General features: G+C 36.1%; 1 protein-coding gene across 1 annotated transcript; it reads left to right on the top strand.

Annotated features, from left to right (window-relative positions):
• Window positions 1-1,700: 1,700 nt before the first annotated feature.
• On the top strand, window positions 1,701-3,892 carry LOC120080489 (40S ribosomal protein S9-2-like). The gene is made up of 3 exons (XM_039035160.1): window positions 1,701-1,861; window positions 2,318-2,699; window positions 3,474-3,892. The coding sequence occupies exons 1-3, from the start codon at window positions 1,834-1,836 to the stop codon at window positions 3,655-3,657; spliced, it is 594 nt and encodes a 197-aa protein (XP_038891088.1). The 5' UTR covers window positions 1,701-1,833; the 3' UTR covers window positions 3,658-3,892.
• Window positions 3,893-20,501: the final 16,609 nt, after the last annotated feature.

Raw genomic sequence — 20,501 nt, forward strand, 5'->3', positions numbered from 1 at the left:
ATGAATTTGTTTATTGGATTTTCATAAAAGAATGCAATATCAATAATTTTATTGAATACAATACTCAATAACATCTGATTGATAAATAGAATGTTTAACACAAAATTTTCGAACTGCGAGTTCTAGAATATTCCCAACAGGTGGTCGGAATCTAGAATCTTCCACAAGAAAACACAAAGAGCCATTTTGTAGCAATGAGGAGGATGAACCATTTTGTTTGCCACTTGAAGTTCCATCTTATTGGTTTAACAAAAACTCCCTAGCCTTGATCATATATAATAGGTCATCACAAGTGTGATTCTTTTTCATATTATTAGAATAAGTAACAGAGTGTATAAATCAGTTGACTTATTTTGGATGTATGGATAGAGGAAGAAACATTGTTTTTATAATTGTAATTTTTTAATTCCTATTTTTAGATTATAATTTCATAGGATTTAGGCGGTCACGGATGGAAAAAAAGATGTCGACGAGATGGAAGATTTTAAATAATTATGTTGGTTTCGATTACCTTTTGTCTTGAAATTTTGGAGTTCGAACGATCGATTTACATTTGAAGTTTCAAGTACTAATTTAATTTTCAATTCTTCGTTCTTAATTATGAATTTTTAATTTTAATTCTTCTTTTAAGTTTTTATTTTATAGGATATGATTCCAAGCTGTCATGTCATGGATCATGGATAGAGAAATATCAACAAGATTGTAGAAGTTTTGGATTTTAGAACTTTGTACAAGTCTTGGATTTTTCATTTTAGGACTTTGGATCGTTGGAATTTTGGATTTTAGAATTGAATTTTAGAATTTTTTAGAAGTTTTGGATTTTAGGACTTTAAAATTTGTTGATATTTGGTTGGAATTTTGGATTTTAGCATTTTATAGAAGTTTTGGATTTATAAATATTGGGTTGGAATTTTGGATTTTAGAATTGAATTTTTGAATTTTGTAGAATTTATAGTCTTATAAGCCACATAATGGGAAAAAAAGACAAAGCCCCAACCGGCCCAACAGGCCCAACAACACAGGAACCATAATAATAATAATAATATAAAATAAATAAATAATATTTTTTTTTGAAAAAGATGGTCGATTATGTCGAACCGATTGAACCGGTTTACTTCAGCATTTGGCGAAATCGTTTTTTTCGTAGATTAAACAAATTTGGTCGGTTTCGGTTTCGGTTTTCAATGAAAATCAATCCCGCCCAACCGATGCTCACCCTAAAGTTGACATGTGAAAACATAAATAAATAAAATTTCATTAAATACAATTTCTATCTCCAATTAATCAAATGAATAAAATCTCAACAAATAAATATATTTTCCATATCCAATTAAATAAAGAATAAAATCTCAACAAATAAATACGTCTTCTCTCTTCAATATTAAGAGTCCTTTGTAAATATGAAAAATTTCTCTCAATGCCACATTTTATCTCCAACCGTCCACCACATTCAAAAATCTATTAAATCTTATATACGAAAATATAAAAAGTTTAGACATTCATTAAAATAAGTTTTGAAAATGGGTTAAATTTATAATAATCTTTTTTAAAAAAACATAGTTTATAGCCCAATATCCCAAAAACTCTCTTGAAAAAATCTGAGGCCGCTCAAGCGGCCCAATTCATCCTACCCACGGCCCAGCTCAAGTTTATTAAAAAAGAACAAAAAAAGAAAAAAGAAAAAAAGAAAAAGAAAAGAAAAGAAAAGAACGAGATTGTAAAAACCCTAGCCGCTACTTAGTCTCTTCTGCTTCATATACTTCTCTTCTCCTCTCTTCTCCTCTCTGCCATTCGAGATCCTTCTGTTAGTGAAGCCGTAGCAGAGAAGAGATCATGGTGCACGTCTCCTTCTATAGGAATTGTATGTATAAATCTATTACTTTTTTTTCAAACATTTTCCTCGAATGATCTTCTTCATTGTCAATCCTTTCCAACTTCCGTTTCTTTAGTGCTTTTCTTGTTCGTAATCTGTTCATCGGCTTCCCCGATCCTGTTTCGCATAAATTATCATACTTTGTCCATCGGTATAGCTGGAAGATTTCAAAGGCTTTGATTCCGTTTACGTTAGTTTTAGAACCCCTTTTGAGTTGCTGATGTAAGTTTCGATCGTTGGATCATTGAGCTTGTTGTAGAATCAGTGGCATTGGAGTATGTTGTAGAATCGTTGAGCATGTTCTAATTTCTTTTTTTTGTTACTTTTTTTTTTAAATATTTTGTTCATCGTATGAAGTTTATGTTTATGGCATAGTTCGAGGAATTTCTAAAAAACAATGCTTAAAACTATGATAAATTAAGTTTGTGTTCTTTCATTAAATAGACGGGAAGACATTCAAGAAACCCCGACGTCCTTATGAGAAGGAGCGTCTGGATGCTGAGTTGAAATTGGTTGGAGAATATGGGCTTCGTTGTAAGAGGGAGTTATGGAGGGTTCAATATGCTTTGAGCCGAATCCGAAACAATGCTCGGATGCTCTTAACACTTGACGAGAAGAACCCGCGTAGGATTTTTGAGGGAGAGGCTCTCCTTAGGAGGATGAACAGATATGGCCTTTTGGATGAGAGTCAGAACAAGCTTGATTATGTCTTGGCCCTTACTGTGGAGAACTTCCTTGAGCGTCGGCTCCAAACTCTCGTGTTCAAGTCTGGTATGGCCAAGTCTATCCATCATGCTAGAGTGCTCATCAGGCAGAAGCATATAAGGTATTGTGGCTTTCATTGTCTTATTCATACAAAGAACATTTTTTTCTTCCATTAACTATTCTGATTTACTTTTTCGTCATTTTATGAAATTCTCAGTGCTTGATGATCAACTGTTACTGATCATATATATTTTCTGAGAATTGAAATTTGTCGTGCTGCTTTCTAAATGATTTCATTCTTGTTTTGTGATTATTTCTATGTTTAATTAATGTTTGGGAGGGTTTTTGGCTTGGATAATAGTAGATTTGTCATAGCAAAAAGTTCTGGCGTGGTAAGACGAGCCTGTTTGGAGTACATTTCAAGTGTTTAATTTAAAAAATATTTCATTTTGGAAGAAATTGAACTGTTTGGCGACCACTAAAAATAGCTTTTTAAGAGTATTTTTATCATTTTTTTTTTATCAAAAGTGTTTAAATAAAAATGAGTTTTTTGAAAAATATTTTTCTTAAATCAATCCAAATGGACTCGAAAAGGGAGGGGGTTGAGTGATTGAATCTTCACCTCTTATGTTGTCGAACTATAAACTATAATTTTTTTTAGAAAAATGAAGACCCAAAAGTACTTCAAGTGGTCATTCTGATTTTTCACCAAGTGCATGGTCTAGAAACATTTAAAAGGCTTTAGAAATGTACAGTCAAATGTCAATGTGATTGTGATTTATGATTAAGCATTTTTTATTCCACTGCTTATTCTTAGAAGTGCTTCTAAGTTCCAAGTAAAGTATTTGTTGTTATAAATTTCATCTGTCACATTTCTCTTCCTTGGTCCTCTTAGGGTTGGAAGGCAGGTGGTGAACATTCCTTCTTTCATGGTGAGGGTTGACTCCCAGAAGCACATAGACTTCTCTCTCACAAGTCCGTTTGGAGGTGGACGTCCTGGAAGGGTGAAGAGAAAGAACCAGAAGGCTGCTGCGAAGAAGGCTGCTGGAGGAGATGGAGATGAAGAAGATGAAGATTGAGTTATTTAAGTTTTATCTATCACTATTTATCAGAGAGAATGTTACATCCTTCTTAGAAGTTTTGCTTCAAATATCTTTGAATTAGAGAACTTGTTTGTTTTTTTGGTTATGGGGATTTGATTAACCCATTTTGGTTATTAGTTGCCACAGTTTTTATGCCTTGACTGGATCGTTTGAAGGACTATGTTTTTCTCAATATTTCTATGCATCATGATATATTTTTAGTTCTATAATATACGTGCAGCTTATTATATTCAGGAATTTGATCCATGGCTAGGCTTTGTAATTTTAAGGCTCATGAGTTGTTGAAATCTAATTAAAGATTTTCAATGGCTTGAAAGGACAAATGTGATTGAATTTATGCAAGTATCAACGGTTTTTTCTTTAGATCTTGATGGACATTAAAAAAAAATCGCTTGGATTCTTAATTAGATTTTTTGTTTCTAATGTTCATGAATGTAATTTAACTTGGGTATTAATTTTATGTAGCAAATTCGAAGCTCTAGAATCATGAAGGAGAGTAAGGGAAAAGAAGCTGGGAATAATGTGGAGGATAATTTAAAATCCACCTAATCAAGAAAAACAATATAAAATTAGTAGATTCTTTTAAAATTTGTCAACTCAGTCGAATTAATTTAATGCTTTGATCTCTATATTTTTTGCTTCGATTTTTTTAGGTTTTTGTATTTTTAAAATGTTCTTGATCCCTATATTTATTAACTTGGTTCATTTTGGGCTTTTACTTTCAAAATATTTATTTTGATGATTGTACTTTTAATTTTTGTTTATTTTGATTCTTGAATTTTAAAAAAGTAACCATTTTGATCCCTTAAACATGAAGTAAAGATCAAAATGAAATTAAGTTGGAAAATTTGGAAGAAAATAAATTTTTAGAATTGGAATTTAATAGGAAAAAGGAAAGAAATTAGGTTTTAAGTGAAAAAATATATTTTATATATTAATTCTGGTGGAGCGTGCAAAAGAGAAAAATATCGAAAAACTTGTATGGATGATCCATTTTTAAAAAATAATGTCAATTGACCTTCTCCTGACATCATCACCATCCAAATTTCATAAATTGCCCTCACCTCTTTGTCTTCTCACCCTTTTATTGAAAACCAACCAAAACTAAAAACTCTCCAAATTTTCCAAGCGTAACAACTTTGTATCGCTCATAAGCTCCGGACGGTAACGACTTCGTAGGTTTCGCTGCATTTTAAAATCCATCATTTGGGCTTGCGAACGATTCCACTGCCGGCGACAAATCGAATCTGATCGGTAAACCTTTCAATCTGTAACTAAAAATATTTTAAACTGATTGGTAATAGGGCTTTGTGGGTCGTTCTGGGTTTAGAAATACTGTGAACCTATGGTTTTTTTGTTTTTTTTTGTTTTCAATGTGTACTGTGGTTGAAGACGAGTAAAAAGAGAAAATGTGAGCGAGATTAGTGAGAGTTATTAGAGAGAGTGAAACTAGAGAGAGCGATATCAGCGAGAGCGATACCAGAGAGAGCGATACTAGCGTGAATGATACCAACGAGACTTAAACAAAATGATTTTTACAATTTTTTTTTCCTGAAGGAGTTTACTGATTGAATCTTTATTTCATGTAGGAGTGATTTATGATGTCAACATGTTTCAGAATACTTGTAGTCGACCGATTTCTCGATCAAGTAACGAGCTTGGTCCACATTGCTAATGCGAACAAGACTGTGAAGGAGAAGCTTACTCCAGGGCAGTTAGAGATGTTCAAGAGAACATTTTCTGGGCTATTTGTAGACGTTAACATGATGTTCAACAACCTAATTATCCATCATATGTTGTTGAGAGAAGTGAAGAACATGAGAGCTGACTCAATCTCATTCTTTGTTGGTGGAAAGATCGTCACTTTTTCGAAGGATGATTTTTTGTTGTTGACTGGATTGTGGCGATCCCCTACGCGAGTTAATCAGAATGAGCAATCCTCATATGAATTTGCAATCAAGTATTTCGATAATTGAGTGACAAAGGACACCTTACATGTCCATCTACTAGAAGAAAAATACAAGGAGTTGGAGTTTGAAAATGACGAGGATGCTGTGAAGATCACATTAGTCTACTACACGGAGATTGCATTGATGGGAAAGAACAAGCAAAAAAATGTAGTGGACCTTAAACGTTTTAAGGACGTTCAAAACATAGAGTACTACAACAGTCTAGACTGAGGTACCATTATTTGGGAGAGGACACTCGATGCCCTAAAGACTGCATTGAATGATAAGAATAGTTTATACAAGACGAAGGTGAAAGGAAATAAAAATTAAGTCATGAAGTACTCTTTGCGTGGATTTCCACAAGCGTTTCAGGTAAATTTTCTTAACATAATAATCGTGTTGTTTGATTTAACAATACTATTGTTCTTAATATATGTTAAATTTTATTTAGGTATGGACGTACGAGATCCTAACAGCATCGATAGCTGGGAACATTGCAGAGCGAAGGAGCAAGGTGACTTTGCCTCACATATTACGATGGTCATGCTCCCACTCAGTGTCCTTCAAAGTACTCGAGAGAGATATATTCGAGTCTAACAATATACGTTTACTCTATGCATAATATGTTTATTTGGTTGTTAAATTGACACTGACCATTTTACTGGGTTGTTAATGCAGACAAAGGTTAAAGAGGGTCTTGTCATGACCGATGTTGAGAGGAAGTTCTGGGATACCCCAGTGGACAGACGACTTATATTTGATCTAGGTGCCAATGATGATAGTGCTGAAAGTGGTAGTAGGGGTAGTTCTGAAAGCGACGGTGATGATCATCGTGGAGGTAACAATGATGAATGTGGAAGGATGGAGGGAGGGGATGAACACGTGCATTCTAAGCACGAGGATGCTGAATGTGGAGGGGTGGAGGGAGGGACATACACACATAGTGATGATATGTTCCATGATGTGGTGGGGGGTGTACGCAATGATGATAAGTTGAACCCACCTGATGTCCATCTTGCGGATTCCCATAGAGAGCGATCTATGGATGACTAGTATTCTGAGGGTGCTGCCTGCATGGCCGTATATCGAGTTTAGATAGTCATGTATCCAAGATCGAGGAAAAATAACATACATGAAAGGACAATTGTCGGTCATCTTGTCACTATTGCAGTTTATGTGCAAGGTTTGCATTTACTATCATTTTATGTCTTTACGTATTTAGTTTTTACATGTTCGTGAACTCATCATTTTAGTTTACTAATTGAAGGCTTCCACGGTGATCGAGGAGACGATTCCATGATACACTCATCCCATCTCGGGATCCCAATACCGCTGATGTAGCTACCTCTGATACTCCCATCCCCTCTGTAGAGCCTCAAAATACCACCACTTCACCTACTCCTATCCCCCCTCTAGAGCCCTATATCACAACATCACCCACTGACTGAAGGAAATCGGGCATGGGGATTTCCATGAGCAACGGAATTATTGTTCCAAATTTCATTCATATATGAACGACACCATTACAATCAAGAAACGGAAACATACGACCATACACAAACGAAATTATAGCATGCTTTATAAATCAAGGGATAGGATTATTCATACCTTTGAAGACTCATCTTCAACACCTTTGATCACGAATGCTCGTTCACAGCAAGACGACAACACACGAACGCTCGTACACCACGACCGCAACACAACACGATCGACAAAGAGCTTTAACACCGTGATCTCCAAGATCACGAACATAGCGGGCTCCACACGAACACCACGAACGGCCTCGAATAACATTGACAATGTCGAGTTGAGTACGACACCACCACAATGGCTACCTTGGTATTCTCGGTGTGAGAATCCAGAAGTGTGGGCTCTGTGTGGACTTGGTTAGAGGAAGAGACCAGAGAAACAATCGTGTAGATAACTGAGCAAGTGGGAGATGGCAGAGGTCTATAGTATAGACGATGCCTAATCATTTAACAAACGCTATGCGATCGTTTAGCAAATCGGCCAGCTGAGTGACTATCGTATAGAAACACTCCACGATCGTCTAGTCTCTCTTTAGTTGTCGTTTAGAAAATCTAATTTACTTGATAGTCATCGTGAGTAATTTCCAGGAATAGAAATCTAAAAAAAAAAAAAACATTACTAAATTTAGGAACATTTTTCCTTTTATCTCATGGTTACAATGAAACCACCAATAACCTCCCACTCAATTGGTTATTAGAGAGAAAGAGATAATTATCCAATAATTAATATTATTATAAATATATATGATAACCAACTTACCATAGTATACTTATAACCTATAGTTTTAATATTTCATCTCATGAAACATATAAATCATAGCTCTTTTTCTATCTCATGGTCTTTAATGTAAATCTCATTTACATTAATTCACCTGATGTATCTCATACATCACACAGATAATATCATATATAATCGAATTACCTCTTGTCAATTTGAACATTTCAAATCAACACTAAGAACTGATCTTTAACTTGAATCCATTGAGCTACCAAGGGGACCTTATGGACCTGTAGCTCGAAGCTCCAAAGGTACGTGAATAACTGACTAAACTCTTTAGTCAAGAGATCCACCATTCGTTAACTGCAAGACACTCCACTAAAGACTGACAACTAAACTCTCATTACTACAGATATATTATGTGTCCATCTTAACCAATCAACAGTGCGATAACCCTTCACAGATCGCTCGTAAGTACAGCTGGGCCAATAACCGTTATGCCCCTGTAGTTACATCTAACTCCTTAAGTACCATTAATCCCTCTAATGAACATAAGTCATAGTCCTACTATGACTGAGTCCTCTCTTCTAAAGAGAAGTTGTGGCCACTATGTTCAAGCCCCGAAATCAGCCTTTAAGAGAACAATCTATCCACTTAGTTTTGCTTCGGGGAAGGAGTGAATTCCCTTTTGTGTAACTGAGTTTCTAGCTCCAAAATCAGACAAGTCCCTAGAAAGGTAGGCATGTTGAGTTGGCAATCTAGCCACTCTCACCCATAAATCAAAGAATCGCCGCTAAAAGGCAGGAGTTCCCAAAATACTCAGGATTGAGATCATGTCATATATGGTCATTTAGATGAGATGTAAGTCTCTAGTATTAACGACGTTATATACAGAGACGAATTATCTCATGGTCCGGTCTTATACAAACTCTTTGTATAAGGCACCCCCGCTCGCATGTCTCTACATGAATTGTCAGGATCAACCATCTGTAGTAATTCATAACACTTGCAAACCTCTACAAAGCGGGCCGTATCCGTAGTGTCACCAGGATCAAGAAACCCTCCTTAATACTTATACTACAGACCTATTTAGGTTATCACTTAAGGCATGATCCACTTGTATATCTCATATACATGCTTAAGTTTACATACGATAACCATGGAGCTTTGTTTATTGGATATGAGTAAATGCCAGATAAAATAACTCTTATTTTATTCATAACAATGTGTATAAATTACAAACTACGAGACTCCGAGAATTAGGACACCAATCCCGACACTGACGTCCAACCTATAGTGGCCGATGTCCCACATACGGAGGCCGACATGTCTGACTTACTCACCATGCCACATACAGAGGCCGACATGTCTGACATCCCAAAGACCGACATTTCTGGTATTGTTACGACCACAGAAGAAGTTACATTGGTGAGTAATTTATTGATCAATAATATTTGTTTATATTTTTATATTTCTTGACGAGTAATTTTTTGTTATCTGTTTATGTAAGAATCTCAAAGAACTACTCGTAAAAGGAAAGGTGTTGATAAATATATATCTCCAGCTCAAGTAAAGATGAAAAGTGTGGATTCTAGGGTACACCTTCCGTTTGAAAAGGTTAAGTATCCTCTCCCGGATGTGCCTATGTCATTATTCAGAGTAATTGTCGGGTACAACGTAGCACATGATGTTTCAGTTAATATCTTTATAGAAATGATGGGCTGGATCACAGATGATAATACCGATAACAAGGTTCGAGAGAATTCATTTAAGCCACTATCAAAGCAATTTTTCAAGGAATTGATTGAACCGAGTTCGTGGGTTGAGTGCGATGTAAGTTTCCTAGTCCTGACGTCTTTATAGTTGGATATCTTGTACTTTGACTGACATAGTATATTTTTGTGCAGACCATAAATACTTTATTTCATTTTATGAAAGAAAAATTTTATACCCGACCTGACATGTGCATGCATAAGTTCACCATCTTGCCAATTGGTGTAACGGTAAATTTTTATATATTTTGTTATGTAGAGTCATTTTACGATGGTATATTTCGTCACTTAACTTCTCATTTTATTTGGCAAAGTCACCTTAATGCTCGTGGTGGGATATTTAAACGAATAAAGAATAAGACGAGACTGGAGGCTACCCTAGTATGGGAGGATGAAGACACGTACAAGGACTATGTCACTGGTAAATTCAATGTCAAATGGACAGATGTGGATTTCATGTATACGGCAATGAATATCAGTGAGCATTGGATGGTCCTTGCAATGGACATTAACAGAGGCCATATATTCATGTTCGATTCACTTCCGTCATACACGCCAATGACGAAGTTGGGGACTTGGTTGGAGCCATTGACTGTCACAGTACCATCCCTACTTCACTACTGTGACGTGGATCGTTCAAATCCAGACCTATCCACAACCCATTGGAAAATCTCGCGACTATGAACACCGACATACAGCACGGATCGCTTGATTGTGGCATCTTTGTAATAAAATTACTAGAACATTTGGTGACTGGTGTTGTTCCTTCCGTAATCACTTAGAAGAAAATGAGTGAATATAGGATGTAGTTAGCGTGTCAATTGTGGGTGAACACTTCGTATTTTTTATGTGTATAAAACATGTATTTTTTATGTATTTAAAACATGTATTTTTTATGTATGTAAAACATGTATAAAACAATTTTATCAAAGTTCAAAGTTCAAAGTTCAAAGTTCAATATTATACATTTTATCAAAACATGTATAATTGAACTATTACTCTTTTCATTATGTCAATGGTATATAAAACATTATATCAAAGTTCAAGGTTCAAAGTTCAAACATTGAGAGAGCGAGATTTTGAGAAAGAAAGAGATTGAGAGAGAGGAGATTAAGAGAGACTTTGAGAGAGAGTGAGATTAAGAGAGCGAGACTTTGAGAGAGAGTGAGATTTTGAGAGAGAGCAAGATTTTGAGAGAGAACGAGACTTAGAGAGTGAGACTTTTAGGGAGAGAAACACTTATAGAGATTGAGAGAGCGAGATTTTGAGAGAGAGCGAGATTGTGAAGAAATGGCTGTGTAATGCTTTGTTAAATCCTCGATCCTACATACTCGATACTCGATAAGTTTCTGCTCGATACTCGATGGAAATTTCCTTCTATACTCGACAAGTTTCTGTTCTTTGCTCGATATTAGTCTTCAGTTGAAGCAACTTGAAGATGAAAAACAAGATTGTGTTTTCGTGATTTGCAAAAAGATTCACTTTCTTTCTCTTTTGAAGATTGCTTACAACTTGTTTTTGTTTAAAGAAAAAATATAAAGTATGAAAAACTCTTGTTTGGGGCCTGATAAATGGTATTTATAACACATACCAACAGACTGTTACAAGATAAAATTAGTTATAAACTAAACTAGATGAGAGGTATTTAAGTCATGATTTTTGGCATTTTCAGTACGTCGCACGGTTGTGAGCGGTTCGCTACAAGTTTAAAGGTTATGCCCATAATTCCCACACCGACCATATTTGATTTGTTTGCGAAATTCTCCTCTGGGTGGTATTCTTCTCACTATCCGTCACCCGACTTATGCCACAAACTTTGAAGGAAGAATAGTATTTTCTACATATCCAGGAGCTCTCTTCCATTCAGATAAGTGCCCGAGTGGATTTATAGGCTCCGTATACACAGTCATTAGAGAGTCCACTGTATAAAATTGACTGCAAAGACTCTGAGTGGGTATGTTTCGTTCCTTGGCAGCCACAATTGCATGCGAATACGGGATACCAAGTGAGTCGAAGTCCTTCGTGTGAAGATTCACAATACCGTCCAATCGATTATCTCGCACGTGGACCCGATAACAATCAATAGGCTCAACCCGATATCGTTTTCCCTTATTGACCTCATTTACCAATCGGGTTTCACAGTAGTTTGAGTGCAATGTTGATCGAGATGCCCAGTAATTCCTCCATTCGTAGAATCACGATTGGAGCATTCCTCTAACATTTTTAATCAAGCATACTATGGGCAATAGCCGATACACTTTAGTTAAAGAATTGAAACACTCTGCACTGTTGGACATCATGTTGTCATATCTTTTTCTATTTGGTAAACCCGTGCCCACCTTCGAAGATTTATGTCTTTCAGATATTTCGTGATAGCATCGTCTCGAAAACTACAGAGTTTGTCCCATTTTGTCTGGAACTCTGTCATGTGAAATACCCTTATTGCATCTCTAAATATCCCAATAACCGTACTATCCCTAAATTTTGTAATAAGATTTTGTTCTATGTGCCACGTGCACAAGCCATGAAATGTCGTGGAAAAAAAGGCACGAATAGCATTGCTGATAGATACCATCCCATCAGACACAAACACTAAATTATCGGGTTCTCCGATACTGCATTTCAAGTTCGACATAAACCATTTCCATGATCGTTTGGTTTCATTGTCCACTATTGCATATGCTAGTGGGTATAATTGATTGTTCCTGTCCATAAAAACTGCACCAACATGGTCCCTTTGTATTTTCCTTTCAAGTGCGACCCATCAACAATTATCACAGGCCGATAACTTGCGAAACCTCTAATACAAGGCTCTAATGCCATAAATATATACTTGAAATGCACGTTATCTTCAAGTTCGATCTCAACCACTGTACCCGGATTCTCTATTTTTAACGCTTCCCCATAAGCATGTAGTATGGAGTATGAGTATTTTGGAGTACCTTTAGTGAGATCATATGCGACTTCCTTGCACACCATGCTTTATCATAACTTATGTTCATGCCATAATATCTCCTTATATCCTTAACGATATGACAAAGTTTATAAATACGTCCTGTTCCTGTAAACTTAACTTTAATCAACTGACCAACAAACGTAGCAGTTGCTTGTCTATGGTCGTGATTCATAATTTCGATGGAACATGTGTGCGAACTACAGTACTTTGTGTTCTTGAATATATCAGACCCTTCCATTTTCACTGCACGAAGGCTCCACTTACAAGTCTCCTCAATACATTTGACAGTGAATAAAGATTTGGTTGACTTCCTGACCCTAAATTCAAAATTTTTGTTGATGGACAAAATAGATAATCGCATTTTCAAGTCCTTTTTACTAAAAAATAGTTGACCAACTTCAACGTCCTCTGTCCAGATGAAGAGGTACAAGGCATAATCAACTCTCTCCTATGATTTGAAGACACAGATGGTAGAACCACTGAAGCTGTTGTAGAACAACGCACATCTCAATGATCACGATCCATTTCATTCAATCCTGCTGGTTGCTCATTAACATCCACTGAAGAACCACAACGTTGCTCTGGATGACCACAATCCATATAATCAAGTCTAGATGATCTCTCATTACTAACAACTGAAGTACCGCGTAATTCTATATCACCATAATTCATTGAATTTAATCTTGCTAGATTAGTGCGGTTGTCGTCTAGTGATAACATCGATGGTACAGTGTTGGTAGACAATGGAATATAATCCTCTTCCTGACGAAACTATTATGATTCCCCGTATTGTCTATCCAAACCCCATTCTAATATTTTCGTCATGATTCGATTTTAGCGTTACAGATAACTGAAGTTTACTAAGCTCTTCTCGAAAAAGAAGGAAGCGAACATCATCATCATTTCTTATGTATTGTGGAGGGGCTTCATGTTCAAGCTTATATTTAACTCTCATTATAAGATCAAACTCTGAAGAACTGACATTTGTAACCCTGTAAATGTGAGATTTATGTTCTTCATACTTAATGTAACAAGCACAATGATTCCTGTCAACTCTCCCCCAATATACAAACTTTCATTCTCATCCCAATCACCTCCATATCGAATAAGTAGACACTTTTCTGTCATCCTACAAAGTAAGAGAACATTTGTCATTAAGTCGTACAAGCAATTGAAGTGTACTCTCAATCTCTCTTAATCTCACTCTCTCTTTTACTCTTGCTCTCTCTTACTCTCGTTCTCTTTCTCTCAATACAAAATTTCGTAATATTACCTTTCCAGAAATAACACAGCAAAAATAATGAAACAAACTCAAAATAATGAAACACCGCTCTGAAAAAGCCTCGTCTTAGAAATCCTTGTTCGAAAAAACTCCGTTCAACAAAACACTGTCGAAAACCAGAGAAGTAATCACCGTTGAAATGGAGTTTAGAGTTTAAGGAAATTACCATTGTATTGTGTTTAGGTATTATTGATTTGAGGCTTCAATCGTGAAAATCGTCAAATCATTTGTACAATAATGAGCAATCATAATAAACCAGAGAATTTCAAGCAAGAGTGAAGGTGTTTAACCAGATGAGAGCAAGACTTATAATGTGAGGCACTTGTGAGGGAAATTTACGTAATTTGGTATGGCAATGAGGTCAGCAAAGGGTCAATTGACATTTTGGCCCAAAAAATAGGTCATCCATACAAGACACCTTCGATTGACCTCTCTCTTTGTTTAACAAACTCATGTTTACATCCCACCGCCTTATTTTGATTATATATGATATAATCGGTATGATGTATAAGATACATCTAGTGGAGGATTGATGTAAATGAGATTTATATTAAGTACCACGGAATAGAAAAAGAACTATGGTTTATATGTTTCATGAGATAGAATATTAAAACTATAGGTTATAAATATAGTATGATAAGTTGGTTATCATTTATATTTATAATAATATTAATTATTGGATAATTAATTCTTTTTCTTTAATAACCAAGTGAGTGGGTGGTTATTGGATTCATGGTAACCGTGAGTTTAAAAAGAAAGTGGTTTTCCTATTTTGAAAAGATGATTTACAAACGATTGAAAAAGTTTTTGGAGTTTTTGGAGTTTTTCTCTCGCGCAAAAGAAACTCACGGAGTCGTCAAGTAAATACAGATTTACTAAACGACGACTGGGTGAGCTAAACGATCGTGCAGTGGTGAGCTAAACGATCGTGCAGTATTTATTAAATGTTCGCATAGTTTTGCTAGACGATGGCTTGCCCAAAGTAAACGATTATGTAGTGTCTGTAGGCAACAGACCGAGCTAAACAATGAGCTAAACGATCACATAGCTTTTGCTAGACGATCGCTTAGCTTTATCTAAACGATTGGGCATCGACCTATACGATAGGTCTCTGCCATCTCCTACTTGCCCAGTCGTGTACGCGATCGATGTTTCCTCCTTTGTCTGCCTCATACCAAGTCCGAACAGAGCCCACTCTCTGGATTCTCACACCGAGAATACCAAGGTAGCCTTGTTGGTGGTTTCATACTCAACTCGACACCGTCGAGGTATTCTGGAGGTCGTTCGTGTCGCTGAGGAGTTCTTGACCGAGGCAATCGTTGAGAACGAGCGCGAAGTGTTCGTGTTGTATTGCGGTCGTGTAGATCGAACATTCGAGGTTTGCTGATTGTTCGAGTAGTCGCGCAACGGAGCATGGAGGCGCATCTGCAAATGTTCATACATTTTTCCCTTTGAGCATTTGTAGTTTTTCATGCTGTAATTTCTATATGAATTGAATAACCGCTTGTTTGAAGTCGACTGTAAATGTATTGTTTAGTTATGATTGTGATTTGGAATAATCTTGTTCCGCTGCTCATGGAAATCATGAATCTGATTTCCTTCAATTGGTATCAGAGCCTGGTCCTCTGATATTCCAAATTACAGATTTGAATTGAACGCATTTTTTAGTCATGGTGGGTTTTTGCATTTGTGGTTAACCGTTTTATGCATTTGTGGATGAATTGATGAATGTTTCGAGTTTAAATTGCTTTTTTCTTAAAGCTTTCGGTATTACAAAGTGTTAATTGTTAGGGCCCTTGTGTTTTTAGCGAAATTAATATCGCAATCGAGTCTGTAATTCCAAAAGTTTGAGTGTGTTGAGTCGTTCGTGTTGAAGCTTCGGCGTATGACGATGTAGTTCTCAACGAAGAAGAAGACCAAGCGTTGGTTGGATCGTGTAGCCTCAGGTAAGCGATCGTTGGGATTTAACTAAATGATTGTTTAGATTTTTTTTTCTAGATGATCGTGTAGTATTTTATAATCGATTGTTTAGCTACTGCTAAGCGATGAGGTAAATCGTTTACCATATCGCGTGGCGTTGGTTGCGTGATCGTGTAGGCGCTGGAGGTAGATGATTGTAGTGGGAGCATGCGATGCTCGTCGTTTAGTAGAAGGGGCGCGCTAGACGATCTTGTAGTTAGCAAGCTTCATTGCTTAGTTACTTCCAGCTGCTCGTCCACTACCAAATTTCACCGACAGCCATCGTCAATTTCATCAATCTCTTTCCATCGTCGTTAACTTTGCACCATTGTCGAATCTTGCTTTGGTTCTGTCGGAATTTTGGGTTTTGGGTAAGATTGGTTGGTTTTCTCTAAGGTCTTGTTTATCCATTGGCCATCATTTTTTGGCTTCAATTAGTTGATATCCATTGCGTTTGGCTTTTGGATTGAAGTTTTAGCGTGTTATTGGTCACTGTCTAGCAAATTTGGATTCAGTTTCAGCAAGATTTTTGTAAGTTTTTTGTGAGTTTTTTTGTAAACCTTGGTTATCCATTCAATTTTAGTTTGGATTATAGCTTTATGAACGATCCAAAACACATTGATTGATTACTTACTTGCTTCATGAAAAGTTTTTTGTTTATTGAGTACCTTGATTAATGATTTTTAGTTATTTAGTTCTTATAAAAGTTATTTATTTTATGACAATCATTTGGTTTTAGCCCATTTATGAAAAATTCATTTTTAAATGTATGCATGCATATAATGACGACCTAGTATAAGTTCTAGCTAGAGTGCTGGGTTAACTATGTAAGTCCATATTGTCCATTTTGACAATTAACGGATCCTTTGTCATTACTAGGTAAGTCCTTTAAAAAAAGTCTATAGGATAATATGCACAAGATTATGTTAGATTTATGTTCATAATTGACATATTTTTTTGATGAATAATTTGATAAATGCTGGTTACGTATGATTGTTAGGAAATGGTACAAGTTAGAGGAAGAGACGGTCATAGGATTGCCAGAGGGGACGAAATCCTGAAGACCAAAACACAACAATTCATGATCCACAAGTTCAAGAACCTCATGTACCATAAGATCCCCTAGCGCCTAGTGACCCTTTGTTAGCTCTAAAAAAGAGCTATGATTCCTAGCTTAATTCGAGCTAATGAGTGGATTTTTTGTGTTTATTTCCCTATATTTTAGGTATCAAGCAACCAAGAGGTAGAATTAATCATTTGGTGAAGAACGGGGTTAATTTGAAGCAATTTGGAGTTAATTTGAACATCCGGGCTTCAAAGAAGTTGAAAAGACCAAAATGCCATCGAGTTCCACAGAGTATGATCAGTCATTGAGCATCATCGAGTACCATCGAGTAAAAGGTTGTTGAGTAATCAAGAAAATGCTACCGAGTCAACGAGCATTGAGTATTGAGTCGTCAAGCATCGAATAGCGAGTATTTGGCAGTGGACGCAACGTTGCAATGCTAATCCAAGTGTCACAACGCTCTGAAGTTCCATCACCGCCAGCGTCCCAACGCATCTCAATGCTGAACTCCAACATTGAAGGCAGAAGCATGAGCATTGCAATGCTTCAACAATTGACAGACATGGAGCTAAGTGTGCGCGCAAATGAGCGTTAGCTATACATTGAACTTCTTGTCTGACACTTCCCTCTCGTCGTATCAGTGTTGCAACGCTACGCTGCTTTGATCACTATATATTCCTCTTCTCGGCCTTAGGCTGTGACATGCCAAATTTTGGAGGCCAAATCAATGGAGGCCGAAGTTAATCTTCATTCTTTTTCTATTCCCTTCAAATTTCAGTATCTTTAGGTTAGTTTTTATTTTATCTTCGGATTATGAACGTGTATTGGAACGTATCCCGTCAGTTTGTCTATGAATCGATGAGGTAATATTTTGTTTAGTTCTTGGATCGAACAATCTTGTATTTTGAAGATTTTTCTGTGTTGGGATTGGTGTCCTCATTCTCCCGGAGTCTCGTAGTTTGTAAACTTTGCACACGTTGTTATCAATAAAATAAGAGTTATTTTATTTACATTTACTCATATCCAATAAACAAAGATCTGTGGTTATTATATGTAAACTTAAGCATGTACATGAGATATACAAGTGGATCTAATAACCTAAAAAGGTCTGTAATATATGGATCAAGGAAGGATACTTTATCCTAATGACACTACAGATACAGTCTGCTTTGTAGAGGTTTACAAGTGTTTTAAACTACTACAGATGGTCTAATCTTGGCCATTCATGTGGAGACATGCAAGTGGGGGTGTCCTATACAAAGAGTTTGTATAAAACCGAACCACAAGATGATTCGTCTCTTTATATAACACCGTTGATACTTGAGACTTACATCTCACTTTAACGACCATAAATGACGTGACTTTAATCCTGAGTTTTTTGGGAACTCTTGCCTTTAAGGGAAAACCTTTGATTAGTATGGGTGAGAGTGGCAAGATTACCAACTCAACAAGCCTACCTTTTTGGGGATTTGTTTGATTGGGGAGCTGGGAACTCAGTTACACAAGATGAAATTCACTCATTCCTCGAAACAAGGGTAAGTAGATAGATTGCTCCCTTAAGGGTTGATTCCGGGTCTTGAACATAGTGGTCACATCCTCTTTTTGGAAGAGAGGACCCAGTCATAATAGGACTATGACTTATTGTTCATTAGAGGAATCAGTGGTACTTAAGGAGTTAGATGTAACTATAAGGGAAAAACAATAAATTGGCCCAACTGTACTTACGAGCGATCTGTGAAGGGTTATCGTACTGTTGCTTGGTTGATATGGACATAGAAATATATCTATAATGAGGAGAGTGCAGTTGTCGGTCTTTAGTAGAGTGCCCGACAGTTAATGGATGGTGGATCCCGTGACTAAAGAGTTTAGTCAGTTATTCACGTACCATTAGAGCTTCAAGCTACAGGTCCATAAGATCCCCTTGGGCGTAAGTGAGATCGTTCCAAGCTCATTGTGACAGAATCAACGCATTCACAATCAAACAAAATAGATATGCAGTTAACAACTAATTATAGGCATGCTTTCAAACTTAAACAACAAGAGAACAAGAAACGTACCAGTTGAAGAGCTCTTCTTCACCAAAATCTCACTCTCGTCCAACGGACTACTCCTCTCGCTCTCGTTGAGAACGTGCAAGTAAATTATCCACCAAATCATGGTCGTCTACCCACGAACGAACTTCACACGAACACAGCAGTAGGGAGGACGCCACCACTTAGAACCCTCAGTATTCTTGGTGTGAGAATCTAGGAGGTGTGGGCTCTATTGGATTTGGTAGAGAGAAGGAGGAAGAGAAGATCGTACACCACGACCAAGCAAGTGGGAGAAGTCTGATTTCTATCGTATAGATGATGCTTGATCGTTTAGGAAGAGGTACACGATCATTTCGTAAAAAGGCCGCGATCGTATAGACAATCGCTTAGTAAACGCGAGCTTATCAGGACTCATAGTTTTTCTTTATTATTGCATGTTATAATTTATGTAAATGCATATATTGTTCTTGTTTAACTGTAAGAGCTTTGCTTGAATCCTTGGAAGAGGGAAGGGAGATGGAGAGGAGGAGAGGGACTTTTCAGAGATTCTTTTCTCTTCTATGTGTTTCTTTTCAGAAAGAACTCTTCTCTCAGCAAAATCCAAGGACAGATATGAATCCTATCACTATTCATCTATAACCCCACGTACATGGCTGAGAGAAATTAGGGGGAAAGAGTTGTAACTCCCTCTCTTTAATTAATTAATATTAATTTAATAAAATTAAATTAATAATAATTATACATATAATAACAACCTTATTATATATATATATATATATATATATATATATATTATATTATATATAACCTATGTGTTATATCCATATAACACATAATTTTTAGTTACATATTGCATAAAATACAATATAACTTATAGATGTATTTTTCCTCAACTATACATGACATTTAATATAAATCACATTTATATTGAATTCACTTATATGAATCTCATTCATATAATTGATATTTGGATCATATCCAAATTTTAATTCCTCTCAATATAAATCATATTTATATTAAATTTAATTACATGAATCTCATTCATATAACTAGTATTTGAATCATATTCAAATTCCTTTCATATTATAATGCATCAAACATTATATTAATTATATTTCATAAATAATTAATTTAATTAATTATATCATATATAATTAATTCCCTCAATTAATTTGAACACTTCAAATTAATCTAAAAATAATTCTCAGTTAAATCCCTGTTGAGCTACAGAGGGACCTTATGGACCTGTAGGTTGAAGCTCAATTGGTACTCAGATAGTTAATTGAACTTTTTAATTAAATCACCCAATATTCGTTAATTGCCAATCATTCCACTAAAGATCGACAACTGCACTCTTCGACTACAGATAAATTTTTGTGTCTATTGGATATAACCAATCAACAGTGCGATGACCCTTCACAAATTGCTTGTAAAATAAAGTTGGACCAAAATTACCATTTTGCCCTATAGTTACATCTAACTCCTTAAGTACCATTGATCCCTCTAATGAACAATAAGTCATAGTCCAACTATGACCAAGTCCTTCTCGGGCCAGG

This window comes from Benincasa hispida, chromosome 6, assembly GCF_009727055.1.
Source record: "Benincasa hispida cultivar B227 chromosome 6, ASM972705v1, whole genome shotgun sequence".
In the NCBI taxonomy this organism is placed as follows: Eukaryota; Viridiplantae; Streptophyta; class Magnoliopsida; order Cucurbitales; family Cucurbitaceae; genus Benincasa; species Benincasa hispida.

Bases quoted from the DNA above. Each gene is read 5' to 3' on its own strand.
- LOC120080489 (XM_039035160.1), top strand. From the start codon at position 1,834: ATGGTGCACGTCTCCTTCTATAGGAATT. The intron at 1,862-2,317 runs GTATGTATAAAT...TTCATTAAATAG, and splicing joins CGTCTCCTTCTATAGGAATT to ACGGGAAGACATTCAAGAAA. The intron at 2,700-3,473 runs GTATTGTGGCTT...TGGTCCTCTTAG, and splicing joins ATCAGGCAGAAGCATATAAG to GGTTGGAAGGCAGGTGGTGA.